The following is a 17,470-nucleotide window of genomic DNA, read 5'->3' as shown; positions in this document are numbered from 1 at the left end:
GGGGTACCAAGCACATTAGTACCGTACCAACAGGGTGGAGCTACACTCTGCAGAACTTTGATTGGTTGACAGAGAATCCTCTATCACAGCTTTCCTGCTACACCACGCCTATCATGAAAGGGTACTATTGGCAGTGGAAACGCAATGTATACCGTTCCGAACCGTACCGTACCACTCAGTGGAAACGAGGCATTAGAGGCCTTAGCAGTGTTAGGACTGAGGGCCTGGATGGACTCCGTTAGAAACTGATTGCTGAACCTCACAACAAGGGATCTGAGGTCTGGAGAGGTGATGCCTCACTCACTGGACCATATCCAGAGGAAGCTAGATGGTGGCAGCTGTCCTGGGGACTTGAGAGTAAAGACCTACAACTGATCTTTGTGACTTTGTAGTGTTCTGGAAGCGTGACAGGGTATCAGCAGTTTTGCACCAGTGATGGTACCCAGATGGCAAAAGACCTGCCTCATGGTCCCCACCTGTGAAATAATAGACTGTGAGTCTAGAACTGCGGGTCCAGGATTGTGTATATGGGATTGTATGGTTGGATTTTCTATACTGTTTGATTTTTTTTTTTTTTTTGGTTGAACCAGATAGACTTGTGTCTTTTTTTCAACCTGACTAACTATGAAACTGTTCTTTTTCCATGGTTACATAAGGAGAAGATTGCCCTCTTAACTTTTGAGGGCCAAGCATTTTGGAGTATCCCAAACTCCTTTCCCCTGTTTTTTTTCCAAGCAAATAAATCTTAAAAGACATCTCCTTCAGTGATGGCGAACCTTGGCACCCCAGATGTTTTGGAACTACGTTTCCCATGATGCACATGCACTCTGCAGTGTAGTTGAGCATCATGGGAAATATTGTTCCAAAACGTCTGGGGTGCCAAGGTTCGCCATCACTGCGACTGTTTCATTGGAGTGGGAGTGTGTGGACTGTTTCTTGGATGACTGGCAGCCTTGGTACTGCCTAATAACAGCAGCTCCTAAGGGGGTAGCACTACAGGTACATAGGAGAGCTTTAGACATCTCAAAAACAACTGCTAAAGTATTAACATAATTAAACATCAGCAGAGCAATTGTTGGCTTTTAGTAAAAAGAGACTTTGTTTTTCAGAAGATCATGCTGTGTTGTCTGAGTTGGAAGAATGCCCAGATAGTCCCTGTTCCTTTAGAGAACATAAAACATAACATAAGCTACACTACTCGTCAGTTTGGCTGGAGGCCCAGGTGGCATTCTTACCTGTACAAACTACTGTTGGCCATGTCCGTCCCTTCTGTGATATACTCTACAATCTCCTCTTACACACTGCAGAATGTACCCTCTTCAGTCTTCTCTTTTATTTTATTGAGTGGCTATGTGTTAGAATAGTGTATAATTATATAAAACAGAAATGGAGGTGTCTACCTGTTCAGGGTCAGAGCAAGTTCACTGAACTTTGATGTGCTCATTTGTATGCAAGTCAGAGCTTTTTTTATTCTACATGATCTGAAAGTGTTTGTCTCCTTTATTTGTCAGTCACTGTCTGCCCTCTAGTGGTAACCATAACTAAAAACCATTAAAATATGCGTCCAGGTTGTTTTTTCTTTTTTCTTTTGGGGGGGGGGGGGGGGGTACTCATGCTAAGAGTCTCTGCTTTCCTTGGTGATAGTCCTGTGATTTGCACATCTCCTTTAACCTCTTAAAGTGGAACTTTAGTCAGAAAATTAGGTCCTGTTTGATCACTTTAGGTTGGCCCCTTTTGCAGGTATAGCAATGTGATACATTAAAAATAAGTGCCTGTGCTGTGTAAAATCCAGTAAAACACTGTTTCACCCTGCTTTGTACATGCTCGGTTGCGCTCTATTAGGCACTGCTGAAGTTGTAGAGACCGATCTGCTGACAGCCCTAAAGCAGAATTAAACCCTCCTATCCTTTACAGCCAAGGAAGCTGCTTCTGTTTGATCTACAACTGCCATGGTGCTGCACGTGATCAGTTATGACACCAGCCATTTGATGGTTTGATAGTGTTTTTGCAGGTGTATCTCCAATTCATCTTTGGAAAGAAAATTGGAGCAGGTCATAGTGCTGTGGATACAATTATTTTTCTCTTACGTCCTCCGACAGTCGCCGCCACCTCTAAGTCATCACTGTTGGGTATTGACTTCCGCTCCGCAACAGTGATGACTTAGAGGTGGCGGTGACTGTCGGAGGACTCAGAGAAAGGAATGTTACAGGTAAGATTTTACAAACATTCAGTTTTCTCTTACGTCCTCCGACAGTCGCCGCCACCTCTAAGTCATCACTGTTGCGGAGCGGAAGTCAATACCCAACAGTGATGACTTAGAGGTGGCGGCGACTGTCGGAGGACTCAGAGAAAGGAATTTTACAGGTAAGATTTTACAAAAATTCAGTTTTATGTTTGTTTCTTTATTGTATATGATCATATTTTAGGCTGTATTTGTGCAATATAAGGCCTGCTAATCATACCTTTATGTGTTTGGCTGGATGCAGTTGTATGTGTTTATTATTCTTTAATGTGCATTAAAAAGCCTTTCTTGTCAGTATGAAAAAGATGTCTAATTAAAAATCTGTTTCTTTTTTTTTCTGTCCCATAGGGGCGGTGGCCTTGGGCTGGTTCTAGCCAGTGCCGGTTTTGGAATGTTAACAGCCCCAATCATGGAGCTTCATAATCAGAAAGGATACTTCTTACATCATGTCATCTTTGCCTGTTGCACATTGATCTGTATAATTTGCATTCTTCTGCTGCCTGAGAGTAAGAACCAAAATCTACCAGAGAACATCCCTGATGGAGAGCATTACACTCGACAGCCTCTCCTACCTCACAAGAAAGGAGAGCAGCCTCTCTTGCTAACAAACTCAGAACTCAAGGACTACTCTGGCCTGCATGACTCTGTAGCCATGGGAGATGGGGTGTCTGAAAACACAACCGTCAACGGCATCAAGTCAGCATAGCTGGACAGGTCCCGTGGAAGAACATCATCTATTTATTATTTGTTTCCCCTTTGCACAGGTCTTAAAGGCCAACCACAGGATTGTCTGACACTGGGGCACCCTCCTACATGGCTGCTAAACCTTGTCAACCTGAAGAAAAATACACCAAGAGGAAATGGTTTCCAGCCAATTCCAGAAAAAAAAAGCCACCATTTCCTTTGTCAACAAATGTTATACCCTTTCCCATCAATATAGTTGTGTTTTGTGTCACTCCAGTTGGTCACAAGATAAATCTATGTCTACTGCAACCGTTCTTGAGCAAAACTAATCTGATTAATTGGCAATACTCTTTATATTTAGGATCCCATCCTACATCTTCCGATCTATATTTCTTTCTCTTTTAACAAATACAAAAGTTGCCCACATAGCATTAGAAAAAAAAAAGTACCGTGACTCGTTGGTTGTGCGGAGGTTGGTCTCAGTTTCAAACGTCCATAAATACTTTTAGCTGGAAATAGTCTGGCACAATGAAGGGGCAACTTGTCTAAACACTAGGAGGTTCTGCCCACTAGTGGTTTAAGTAAAAAAAAGACTTTTTGCACAAAGTGTGAAGGACATTTACACTGTACATAAACAAGTGTGAAGTAAAGACTGAGTGAATGGACTCCAAGTTCAAATACAGTTTTTTTTTTTTTTTTCTAAAATACTTGAGCAATACAGACCAATTGGGAAATGAAATAAATACCACTACCTTGAAAGAAGTCTGTCGGCTGCTATATGTTCCTCCTGTGACATGCAGCTGTGACCGAGCACACCTAACGGTTACCCCTCAGGTTTCACGTCTTGACGTTGAAGACATTTGGGAGAATGCTTTTAGAGATGTGCGGTAAATATGTGCCAAATTCTGCTGAATCCTTCCCTCCTGTATGAACAGAACGTTACCTGCTAATTGTAGCCAGGATCTGGTTTTCATCAACAAGAACATGATTACACCAACACTTGTGCGATGATTTAGCTCTACTGATTCCCAGGTTGTTTAAGCAAATTGGCATTAGTGACTGCCATAAGGTTATTTGGTCTCTGGAATCCCACTTGACATGTAGCAGATTTTTATCCCTACCACCAGAGTTCATGAAAATTGCATTACATGGACAGTGTTGTTTATATCAGAGAATGTGAAATTTTGCATTAAATAGTGGGGAAATGTACTTTAAATAAAGTTAATTGATTTTTTTTTCTTTCTCAAAATGCTTGGGTTTCAGGATTCGATGTAGGGAGCCTTATTGACTAATCCAAAGATCGCTAAGCCCTCTCGATCCCAATTCAAGATTGGGTATTGATATATAATACAATGCTGGTTTGTAGGCAATTTGCTACTGGAAGTTGTAGTGCAGATACTGTACAAAACAATGCACATGCAAGGTAAATCTAATCTATAGCATGGTGCAGAGGAATAACATGTTAATGTTTTTTTTGGTTACTGGTCAAGCTGTTAAAGACAGCATTACAAGAAAAAAGAAAAACATTTTCAGCAGTAAAAAAGGAAAAAGAATTCCAACTGCCAAGGTTAGACTAGTCAAACATTTTTCCTTAAGTTGGGCCTTCACAAAGGCATAAAGGTACAGAACACATCCATGGAAGTGTAGTAATTGTAAACTGTTACATTTAGTGCTTTCTAGTTTAATACTGTTAATTATATAATGTGAACAATGCTTTTTGGTGACTATTTTGACGCATCATGAGAAAGATCAGAAAAAGTCTTCAACAAAAACGAATCAACCTTTTGGCCGGTTTAGTTTTGTGAATTGGAGGGAGGGATGTCGGGGGTTTGTACAAATGGAAATTCAATGTTAGTATTTTAATAAATGTTTCTAAATGTTGTAGAGCCAAAACCATGGGTTCACCAAACTGGAAGAAGTGCCATTAAATGAACTGTTAAGTGTTGACCACTTTACCGTTGGGATGACTTAAAGTGCACTGCATCCTCTCTTACAAAAAGAAAAAGAAAAAAAAGATAGGGATATGATGCACCTTATAAAACTAATGTGTTCTAAAGTGTACTGTGAGTGTTTTTGGAGGAAATTTAGCCTATTTTAGACTAGGTGTTCAAAGCACCATTCCTACCCATTTGTTTTCAGTCATGACAGTGGTAACTTTTAATGTCCTCTTTGTATAGTACCCTTGAAACAATTGTTCATTTATTGTGGGCATTGTACTGTAGACTCTTTAAACCACTAATAATAATAATCATGCTATCATGTTCATCATTTTAAAAGCCAATGCAATAGTTTGAACTGGTCAGCCATACAAAGCTACTGCACCAGTTGATTTATTTTTATAAGAGAACACTAATTGTACACCTCCAGGCACATGCTACCAATACACAAGGGACAATAATTGAGTTTATTTTGCATTAACATGATAGGTAACTATACAAACAATGCTATAGATTATTGCTAAAGGATACTTGGCTGCAATTCAATGCTTTTTGGGATCTGTGGAACCTTAATGAACTATAGTACACAGATTGGTTCAAAAATCTAGATGTATTTATAAGAAATTTCATCTCCTGCTGTTTGGATTTGCAAAAAAATATTTTTGTTTTAATAGTATCCCTATGAGACGAGAAGACCTAATTTTTTTTTCCCTCTGTGTTTTTAGGACAAAAAATTCATTTTATCTTTTTGTTTCAATTCAGGAGTAGTTTTGGTGGTACACATCCATAGCACAAGCTTTCAAATGGAATACTGAAAAAAAAAATGTCTTACGAACTAAATGTGTGCATGTCACCTGGTTGTATCAGCGCAAAATTATTTGTACTGTATGTGTACAGAAATAAAAAAAAAAAAAAAATACAAAACTAGAGCAAAGCAGTCTTTTTTTTTAACTAAATAACTAGTAAAATTGTGCCCTTTTATTGAGGGGGCTCACTAAGTACAGAAGAGCACATCAGTGCGATGGTGGCTAGCACAGAAACGGGCATCTGTGCAGTGGGGGTATGAGAGAAAGGGGGATGGGACTCAAGCATAGTGGTGGTGAGGGTGGGGGTTGCAGGCATTGTGGTGAGTGTTGTCTAGTTAAAGAGCTCTCCGCTCTAGCTGCTGGCAGCAGAGGTTGGGTGGTGTAAGCTGCCAAGCAAGATTATTAAGGTTGCTTGTGTGTGAGTTGCAGCAGAAGCTGGGAGGTAAAAAGGTGGTGTGAGCTGATGGAAATAAAGTAGAAGCACACCTCTGAAGGTGCTTCCCCACTGGGTATGGCCATTGTAAATGGTGCTTATTATCTACAGTTAAAAGTTGAGGCTACCACATCATTACCATTAACTTTACACTGATGTCCAGACCTGAAAAATATGGCATCAATAATAAACATGTCATAACATCATACATAAAAAGGGAGGGAACTGGCTGTCCTGGAAGACTTCTGGAAATCGAGTTACTGCTAAGTCTAACCTTAAGCCCCGTACACACGTACCGATCGTCGGCCGACCAATCGGCCGTCTTTTGTCCCCGGGCTGTCGTGTCCGCTGAAAAGTGCAAAAGACTGCACACGAATTTTGTCCGCCGACTGCAGAAGTGATGTCATGTGATGGTTAACTTTCCCTGTGTGTTTTCTTTTCTGAGCATGCCCAGTCTTGCAAATCTGCTGTCTGTCGGCCGAATTCTGTACTGACTGGCGAACAATCGGCCGTTCTGGTGTCGGCATGCAAAAATTTTAATGCTTGCACGACAGATTCTGTTCGGCCGAAAGTGCGCTGTCGGCTGTCGGAAGCATCATACTAACAAGCCGAAAATCGGCTGAATCCTTTCGGCCGACAATCTGCACGTGTGTACGGGCCTTTAGATCAGTCTTTAGAACTATGGAGTTCTCTAGGACTATTAAATAGGATTCTTTTATTGATAGGACTTGAAGCTCGCTAATCCTGTGAGCGGTGGTAATTGCTACCAAAAACACTGTCTTCAAGGTTAGATTTCTAATTCTGGTTTCAAAAGCCACCCTGCCAAGGCCAGTCAAAACAATAGACAGATTCTATTTTGAACAGGTTCCCAACCTAATCAGTAATTTCTTGAAAAGAGCCTTGCAAAATTTGAATTTGTGGGTTTTCCTGGAGACATTCTTGCAGATAAAGAAGAAGTGCTGCAATCTGAACCTTTATGGTTCTTAGGGCTGGATTCTTATTCACATCGTTTTGCAAAAATTCTAACACCTTAGGGATTGTAGGTGAAATTCTTCAAATTTCTTTAAGCCACAAATTCATCCATTTACGCAGTCTCCTATAGATTACCCATAAGCGTCAAAATAACTCTATATGAGCATCCCATACTCTTTAGGAAGTATTCTTCAGTAACCAGGCTGTTAATCTCTAACTTTATACAAAAGGATGAGGGTGTTGGCCCAGGGTTATGAGGTAGGATCCAAGGCAGAGCCACTGTTGGCGACCACAGGCGAGTGAACCATGACCGCTTTGACAAATATATTGCTATTAGAATTCAATTTGTTTCTTTGCGGATGGAGTTCTGCAGAACCTGCAGTAGAAGCTCTAAGGGAGGAAATGCATAAAACAGCAGGAAAGTCTATGTGTTTTGTAATGCATCTACTGTATCCTCAACGCCGCCTTCTCATATGTCAGTTAAAACTTTTATGCATTGGGTCTTGGAGAACCCCCATATCTTCAAAGGCCAGATCTGCTTTCTTTGATACTTTGGTGAGAGGGGCATCTAGCTTCAGACGTTTATTCCAAACTAGTGCTGGATCCTCGTTAAATGAAAATCTTCTTTTCAAACAATTAGAAAAGAATTTACTTTCCGGAGTCTCGCATTCCTTTAAAGTGGCTTCGGACAAGACCTTGTGTACAAGAATTACTCTGTGTTTTCTTTTTTAGGCCTTGATACATCGAATCATGTCTGCTTAATTTCACATTTTCTTCCTCAATATCTAAAGTGTCATAGATGGCTTTTAGAAGCTTATCCACTTCCTGCTGTGATAACTTGTACCTTGAAGAACTGGAACTCCCTTCTTCTGGATCTTGATCGCTTTCAAATTCAGAACCAGACCCTTCAGGCTCTCTGGTTTCTTCCCTGTTCTCTTCTTCTTGAGCATTCATGTTATCAGCAGAATTAGATAAGGGAATTGTAGTAGGAACAGGTGAAGGTGGCACTTTAGGAGAGTACTTTTGTGCATTAATTAATAGTCCTAAACATGTGAAATGTTGCCACTAATTCCTTCTGAACTGTGGTTAGCAGGCTCTTACATGCTACTGCAGTCTCATCCTTTACAAATTATTAATACAGGATCGACAATAAGGCTTGTTCCATAAGGAACTCAACTTGGTAGAACAGCTTGCACATTTTTTTCTTGGGTGCCACTACTTTGCCCTTATCAGACATTTTTTCTTGAGACAGGAGGAACAATTCAGTGGTATTACAAGTCTAACCACACCATTACACCCATACCGGTTAACCACTTGCCTACTGGTCACTTTTACCCCCTTCCTGCCCAGGCCAATTTTCAGCTTTCAGCGCTGTCACATTGAATGACAATTGCGTGTCCATGCAACACTGTACCTAAACAAAATTTGTAGCTTTTTTTTTTTTTTTTTTTTACACAAATAGAGCTTGTCTTTGGTGGTATTTAATCACCACTGGGTTTTTAATTTTTTGCTAAATAAATATATAAATACTGAATATTTTGAAAAAAAAAAAAAAGAGCTTTCCTAGTTTTAAAATTTTGCACACAGGAAATTTTTATCCACGCATGTGGGCTGATGAGGCTGCACTAATAATCAGGACATGGATAATCAGTGCCCTGTCAGTACGAGCAAAGGTGTGCTGATAACTGGCTTCTGTTTACATCCGTGATCAGCTGTGATTGGACACAGCTAATCAATCGGTAAAGAGCTGCTGATTGGCTCTTTGTCGCAATCTGTAATCAGCAGTGTCTGCAGGACACTGTGATCACAGAGAGCGCTACCCGCGAGCACAGGAGGACGTCATATGATGGCCTCCCAGAACTAGCCAGCCGCGCTGTAGCCCACAAGGTCAGAACTGCATACCTAGCCATGCGGTGATGACGCCATGTCCACTAGAAGGGACGCCAATGCATTCTCCGGGTTATGGAATCCTTTAGTGGCTGCAGTGTTCTCAGCTGAGAGGAACAACAGCATCTCCCACCAGTGCTTAACTGCCCCACATGACTGCTACCCTCACCAGGTACAGAAAGAAAGGTGGCTGACAGATCTCTCCTTCTCCAAAGAAGTTATCTGCTGGCCCAAGAAGGGGGTATTCATTAAACAGTCACCCTCTCACCCACACACTCAGCCTAGAAGCCCCAAGCTGTGTCCCAGAGAAACAAAATAAAGAAACATTTCTATGAAAGGCAATGCATTTCTTTCCAGCCGGAGGAAACACAATAACTGGATGTGGTGCTGGATGGTCTTTTACGCTGGAGGCAATGTGTTTCCTGCCTATAGGAGAATGGAAGGCATATCTCAAGGGCTGTTCTGGAAGACAGTGATTAATGAAGTGGATTGCTGCAGGTTAAGGGAGATCAGCAGCACTGTCACTAAATGCTGGGTCCCGCTGCCTGCACAGTAGAACCCAGTGTACTTCTGTAGGGCTGGGTGACACTTCAGTCCACACATTACATTGCCAACATTGCAGATCAAACTATTTTAGGCTTGTCTTCACAGTGGGCAATTCGGTCCAGGAGCCTACACTGTGTTGGGTGGAATCAGTCGGAGAAGCTCCCTGCAAGGTTACAGGTAGACATTTGGGCCTATGAAGAAGCCAGTATCCCGTCACCCAGTACCCTTACTAATGTCTTTCTGCATCCAAGGCCAGACATCTGCTCCTATTTGTGGGTAACAGCTGGGTGTGCAGATACATGCGAACAGTGACTTCTCACATCCTGTCATTGCTTTGTACTGGCTTCTTGGCTGCAACCTTTCACATACATAAACAATTCTTGCTGCTGGAATCAGCTATATGCAGACAATTCCCCCCAGAAAACCTTCTACTTTAACCAACTCCCGCCTGCCCACTATAAATAAATGGCCAGTGCTGCACTCTATGAAGTCTCCTCTCACAGCAATTGGCTGTGAGAGGAGAGAAAATGTATAGTATAGTGTTGTGCATGGTACTGCACCCTGAAAAAAAAAAAAATTGTCACTAGAGCAGTGCAGTGTCACTATGGTAACAGTGTACTGCTCTGGTTAGTGATCTGAGACTGTGTGTGCCATTGTAGCAATCCTTTCTTCAGCCCCTGGAACTTCCTGGCCGGTGAACATGGCATCCACGGGGGCAGCCATGTACCAGTAGTAGAGCTGCACAATTAATCGTTAAAAAAAAAAAAAAAAATCGGGATCTCAATTTAACTCCCCCTCACGATCCTAATCCTGCATTTTCACAATTCACACAGTGCAAAGCCATCCTCTGTTCACTCACAGCTGTAAAAAAAAAATTAAAAAGGGCCTCCGGCAAATGTTTATCAACAGCGCTGGGAGAGAACTATAAATATGTTTTGCAATGCATCATTTGGTTCTTTTAGATCAAAGGGATTAACTTCGGTCTCTAAGACCCCGTTCACACTGGCGTGATCCGACTTGCCGGGGCGACCTCACAGGTCGCGGTGCGCAGCTCGCACCGCGACCTCGGAGCGGCCGGCACGGACTTCATAACATTGAAGTCAATGCAGGTCGCTCCAGGTCGCCCCAAAGAAGCTCCGGACCCTTTTTCTAAGTCGGAGCGACTTGTGTCGCTCCTATTAGAACGGGTCCACAGCTTCTCTATGGCAGGCGACCTGTCAGGCGACCAGGTCGCCCCAGTGTGAACGGGGTCTAAATCAGGTCAGTTTAACCACTTGAAGACCAAGACTTTTTCTGACACTTGTTAGTTACAAGTAAAATCAGTATTTTTTGCTAGAAAAATACTTTGAACCCCCCAAACATTATATATATATATATATATATTGTTTAACAGAGACCCCAGAGAATAAAATGGCAGTCATTGCAATATTTTATGTCACACTGTATTTGCACAGCGGTCTTTCAAAAAATAAACTTTAATGAATTAAAAAAAAACTAAACAGTAAAGTTAGCCCAATTTTTTTGTATAATGTGAAAGATATTACGCCGAGAGTTGTGAACTTTATTCTGAAAAAAAAAATAAAATCGGGAATCTCATTTTATCCAGAATCTTGCAGCTCTAACCAGTAAGCTAGGCTTTTTTATAGGAATGGGGACTGCTATGGGTGACGCTATCCTAAGCTATATTCCCTGACCACCTGTACAGAGGAGAACATTGAAAGTCTCACATGTAGTATCACCATACTCGGGATAAGTAGCTGAAAGTTTTTTGGGTTGTAATTCTAAGTATGCCCATGAAATTCTAATTTTCTTCTCCAAAAACAAAGGACTTGTGGCAAAAACAAAGGACGCACTATGCCTCTTAGAAAATACCATGGGGTACTTGCTTTCAAAAAACGCAGTAATATTTTGGGATGTCCACTGTCCTGGTTCTCCAAGACCTCCAAAAATGTGATAGGTAGGCAGGAAATAAATGTGTAATTTATGCCCCTAGAAAGCTGGAAGGAGGGAGCTCCTTAGATTTTGGGGCTCTCCATGTGGCTAGGCTGTGAAAAAGTCTCACACTTGGTATAGCCACACTCGGAAGAGTAGCAGAATGTGTTTTGGGGTGTAATTCTAAGTATGCCCATATTGTGTGTTAGAAATATCTTATTGACAACTTTGTGTAAAAAAAAAAAAACTTACCGTTAGTTTACCGGTAACAACTTTTCTGAAGAGCCTTCCAGGACGGCCCAAACATGAGATGATAGGCTCCTCCTACCGGAAACACAATCAATTAAACCTAGTTAAAAGGCCCCACCCTTCCCTCCATCCTCAGTTGTAAAAAAGTATCTTCCACAACCAGATTTCTTGAGGGAAGTGTTTAACATTCAGTCCACAGGTACTTACCCCTTTTAAACTTGTTTGCACCCTTTAATAGGGTGGGTAGGCCGGCCGTCCTGGAAGGCTCTTCAGAAAAGTCGTTACCGGTAAACTAACGGTAAGTTTTCTCTAATCGCCTTCCAGGACGGCCCAAACATGAGAGGATACTAGATTACCCCCAGCCTACCTTAGGGTGGGACAACTGCCTGCAAGACCTTGCGTCCGAAGGTTAGGTCCTGTTGAGACAGAACTTCTATCCTGTAGTGTTTCAGGAAGGTGTCGTGGCTGGACCAAGTGGCTGCTTTGCGGATCAACTCCCAGGATGCTCCTGCTTTCTCGGCCCAGGATGTTGCTAAGGCTCTTGTAGAATGTGCTTTCATTTTTACAGGAGCTGGGACACCTGATGCCTCATAAGCGATGGTAATTGCCTGCCTGATCCATCTGGATATTGAAGGCTTAGAGGCCTGCAACCCTTTCCTGGGTCCAGAATGGAGGACCAAAAGGTGGTTTGATCTTCTGAAACTCCTTGTCCTGTCTAAATAGATGAGTAGAGCTCTTCTAACATCAATACAGTGGAACCTTTTTTCCTTGCTGTTTTTAGGGTTGTCACAGAAGGAAGGTAAGTTAATTTCCTGTGTTCTGTGGAAAGGAGATGCAACCTTCGGTAAATAGAGCGGATCTGGTTTTAGAACTATCCTGTCCAGGCATACCGTCATAAAAGGCTCTTTGATGGAGAGGGCCTGGAGATCACCTACTCTTCTTGCTGAGGTGATGGCCAGTAAAAACATCAACTTAAGAGAGAACCTTTGGAGGGGAACTCTTAAGGAGTAACTCTTTGTCTGGCTAACAAAAATCTCTTTATTAGTGGCTCTCTCGCCAGACGGGTGTCAAGGAACACTGAGAGGGCCGCAATTTGTACCCTAAGGGTGTTAATGGCCACACCCTTATCTACCCCATCCTGTAGGAACTCTAGGATTACAGGGGTAGAGGGGGAGGCAAAACCTTTTTGCTTACCCCAGGTACAAAACATCTTCCATACCTTAGTGTAGATTTTTTTTGGTAACAGGCTTCCTGCTCAGCAGGAGAGTATCTACAACTCTCTGTGAGCAACCCTTTGAAATCAAGAGTTGGCTTTCAGTAGCCAAGCTGTCAACTGAAAAAATTCCGGGTTTGGGCAGAAAACCGGACCCTGAGATAATAGATTTTGTGAAACCGGCAGGTGCCACGGGGGAACTAGTGCCATGGTCTTCAGAGTGGCAAACCAAGGAGCGATTAGAATCAGCCGAAGATCCTCTGAGTGGTTCAGTTTCTGAAGAACCCTCGGGATCAATATCAGGGGGGGGGAAGGCGTAAGCCAGACTGAAGCGCCAAGGTTGGGCAAGAAATTTCCCACTTTCTTGTTCTGCTCTGTGGCAAACAGATCTACTTCTGGTGTTCCGAACCTCTGGGTTATCTTTTGGAAAATTTTGGGGTCTAACTCCCATTCTCCCTCCTGAATAGGATGATGACTGAGGAAGTCTGCTTGCAGGTTGTTTACCCCCTTGATGTGGACCGCTGCTAGGGAGATCACTCTTTCCTCGGCCCAGCCTAGGATTGAGGTAGCTAGATCCAAGAGGGGTCTGGATCTGGTCCCTCCTTGCCTGTTCAGGTATACTACCGTTGTAGTATTGTCTGAGAGTATGAGGACCTCCCTGTTGAGGATGTTCTCTCTGAAAGCTTCCAAGGCCTCTCCTACAGCTTTCAACTCCCTGAAATTTGAGGAGGCTTGAGTTGTCACCTACTCCCAGACTCCCTGTGCCTGGGCTCCTTCTATGAGAGCCCCCCAACCTTTGGTACTGGCGTCTGTGGTGATTTCTACAGGGTCCCATTGTCCCCAGGGCCTGCCTTTGTCCAAGTTGGTCTGCAGTTTCCACCATCTCAGGGATTCCCTGACCTGAGGGGTGAGGACGACCTGTTCGTCCAAGGACTCTGTTTTCCTGTCCCAGGATGATAGATGGAAAAACAGGAGTTCCCTTGTGTGTAGCTGTGCCCAAACCAAAGCTGGTATACTGGCTGACATGAACCCCAAAACTCTCAGAACTTCTCTTCTGGAGCAGGATGGGGAGTTCTCTAACGCCTGGACTGCGGAGACTATTTTTTCCCTTTTCTCTTGGGTTAGAAATAGTTTTTGAGCCTTTGAGTCCACCAGGAAACCTAGAAACATCCGTAGTTGGAATGGTACCAGGGCTGACTTCTTTAGATTGATGAGCCATCCTAAGCTCTCCAAGACCTCTATTACCCGACGGGTATCTAGATCTACCTGGCTCTCTGATTTTCCAAAAATCAGTAGGTTGTCCAAGTAGGGAATCAGAGCAATCCCTAGTATATGTAGGTGTGCTACTGCCTCTGCAAGGACTTTCGTAAATATCCTTGGACTGGCGGCTAGACCAAAGGTTAGTGCCCTGAACTGCCAATGAGTCGTTATCCCCTCGTTCTCTATGGCAAACCTTAAGAACTTTTGATGTTCTGGGTGGATGGGAACGTGCAGATAAGCGTCTCTGAGATCTAAGGTGGTCATGAAGACATCCTTTAGTAAGTTCTTTCGTACAGAATAGATGGTTTCCATTGAAAATTTTTTGTAAGTCAGGAACCTGTTGAGTTTCTTTAAATTTATGATTAGGCGGAATTTGCCTGATGATTTTGGGACCACGAACACGTGGGAATAGAACCCCTGAAGATGTTGATCTTCTGGTACTGCAGTTATTACCAGTTGCTCTGCAAGTTCTTGGATTCCCTGAAGCAGAGCCTTTTTGACTTGGGGTTTCTTGGGGACCTGGGTTAAGGTAATTGTGGTGGGTGGAATTGAGGTGAATTGAAGGCGGTAACCTTCTTGAATGAGTTTGTAAATATATGGGGAGACTGAAATTTCTCTCCATTGAGTGAGAAATTTGCTCAGCCTGCCTCCCACCTTGACGCTGGCGTCACTTGTTGTCTCTTGAGCCTGCTGTGGAGGGAAAGAGCAGATTATTCCTTTGTTTTCCCTTCCTGAATCCCCATCTCTTGTTGGGTTCCCTTTTTCGTCTATTTTGACTTTGTTCCTGGGAACATCCTTCCTTTTTACTGGAAATTTCTTACCCCTTTCCGAGGACCTGGCTAGGACCTCATCCAACCCAGAACCAAATAACAATGATCCCTCAAAAGGCAGGGCGCAGAGTTTTGTCTTTGAGGTAAGGTCTCCCTCCCACTCCTTCAGCCAGATGGCTCTTCTGGCTGAGTTTAAGAGGGCACCTGTCTTGGCTGAAGCTACTACTGACTCTACAGCTGCATCCGCCAGGTAGGCTATTGCCTTCCCAATTAGCTACAATGAGTCCTGCAAGTCCTGAGTCTTATCCTGGGTTAAGTTTTTATTTAGCCTGTCCAACCAACAGTAGGTATTTCTTGCTACACAGGAGGCAGCCAAGGCCGAAGGCGCGGTCACAGACCCCCCCCGCGCGTGTGACCGGCGGACCTAATGTCCGCCGGTCACTCGCGATCGTCCGATAAAGCGGGAGAAAGGCAGGCGGCTAATGTATACAAGCCGCCTGTCATTCTCCCCTGTGTATGAATGGTGATCATACGGTTCTACTATGTAGGACCGTTGATCACTGTTCATACACCTCAAGCCACAGCCAATCACAGTTAGAATCACGCCCCTAGGGACACACATAACCCCTCCCTCTCAAAAAAGTTAACCCCTTCACTGCCAGTGTCATTTTACAGTAACCGTGCATATGTATAGCATTGATTACTGCAGTAATGTCACTGGTATCCCCAAAAGTGTCAAAAATGTCAGTCAAGGATCCGATCTGTCCGCCGCAATGTCGCAAAAAAAAAAAAAAACGCAGATCGCCGCCATTATGCGTTAAAAAAAAAAAAAAAAAACACAAAAATTTTTCCCTTAGTAAACGCAATAACTTTTGCGCAAACCAATCAAAATACGGTTTTTGCGATTTTTTTTACCAAACATATGTAGCAGAAAACAAATTGGCCTAAAATGTTAAAAAAAATTTTTTGGAAAATTTCATATAAAAAAATGTGAAAAATATTGTTATTTTTGCAAAATTGATGCTAGTTTTTTGTTTATAGCGCAAAAAGTAAAAATCGCACAGGTGATCAAATACCACCAAAAGAAAGCTCTGTTTGCGGGAAAAAAAGGACGTCAAATTTGTTTGGGTACAGCGTCGCAAGTGCCGAATCGCAAAATAGGCCCTGGTCAGGAAGGGGGTAAAATCTTCCGGGGCTTAAGTGGTTAAATATTGCACATCAGTTAATAAACAACCTCATCATTTAGCTCAAAATTTTAACCAAGAAAAAAAAAAGAAAATGGATCATCACTGCTGCTTTAAAAAAAAAAAAAAAAAAAAAAAAAAACAGCTTTGCCCGGGTATCAGGAAGAGGTCTAATGCAGGCAACATATCCACCCTTCTCACAGTGAAGGGTGTTTTTCTCATGAGAAACTACAATTGCCATCAGGCCATGGGAATTGTAGTAGGAGGGGCATGACACACCAAGGGGCTATAGACCTGCCATTCACAGAGTAAGGTCTTCAGAGGCTGGACAGACCAGGAGTCTACTGACAATATATGACAATTCTAGTGGGTGGACCGTACCAGTAGAAGTCTGAAACTCCTGGTTCTGCCTACTACAGCAAATGGTGATGTAATGACATCACTGCTCGCTGAAAATAGAACTACAGTAGGGAAGTTTTATAACTGGTGGCCTGGAGGATAGAGAGCACAGTTGCTACCAGTCTTATAAAATGTATGGGGGAAAGAGGCCTCTCATTATGGAAGCAAATGGATATACAGTGCATCCGGAAAGTATTCACAGTGCTTCACTTATTCTACATTTTGTGTTACAGCCTTTCAAAATGGATTAAATTCATTATTTTCCTCACATTTCTACAAACAATACCCCATAATGACAACGTGAAAAGAAGTTCGTTTGAAATCTTTGAAAATGTATTAAAAATAAAAAAATACCATGTACATAAGTATTCACAGCCTTCTCAATACTTTGTTGAAGCACCTTTGGCACCAATTACAGCCTCAGGTGTTTTTGAGTACGACGCTACAAAGCTTCGCACACCTATTTTTAGGCAGTTTCTCCCATTCTTCTTTGCAGGACCTCTCAAGCTCCATCAGGTTGCATGAGGAGAGTCAGTGCACAGCCATTTTTAGAGATGTTCAATCAGGTTCAAGTCTGTCAATCAAAATAGCTCATAAACATGGGTATTTAGTATTTGGAGGTACCACATCCCAATATCATTCGAAACAAGAATTGGAACAAAGTTGGGCGTATGTCGGGACTTTAGAGGTACCATCTAAGACCAATATTAGTAGTATCACACTGCTACAAAACATATTTAAAACATTTCTTTAATATAAAAAAAATGTCACAACAGAGTACACAAAAGGACAAGGGAACAATTAATATATACATAAATCAATATTGGAAATTAACATAAGCATATCCTCATATCTCAAAGATGGAGTCACCGGGAAGTACCGTTGGGCCAGATAGAACCGGTACCAATCAGGTATTCCCTTGGGTGAGTCACAACCCACTACCCTACCCAGGTTCA

The 17,470-nt window shown here is 42.5% G+C and overlaps 1 protein-coding gene across 1 annotated transcript in view; it reads left to right on the top strand.

The window, feature by feature from the left end:
* Positions 1 to 3,669, top strand: part of SLC22A23 (solute carrier family 22 member 23) — a 273,316-nt gene extending 269,647 nt beyond the window's left edge. Inside the window, exon 10 of the mRNA XM_082258072.1 lies at positions 2,591 to 3,669. Coding sequence (XP_082114198.1) covers positions 2,591 to 2,948 — 358 coding nt within the window. The 3' untranslated portion in view covers positions 2,949 to 3,669. The remainder of the gene's footprint in view (positions 1 to 2,590) is intronic.
* Positions 3,670 to 17,470: the final 13,801 nt, after the last annotated feature.

This window comes from Pelophylax lessonae (assembly GCF_965119305.1).
Source record: "Pelophylax lessonae genome assembly, chromosome: 5".
Classification (NCBI taxonomy): domain Eukaryota; kingdom Metazoa; phylum Chordata; class Amphibia; order Anura; family Ranidae; genus Pelophylax; species Pelophylax lessonae.
This window is presented reverse-complemented; position numbering and strand designations above follow the sequence as displayed.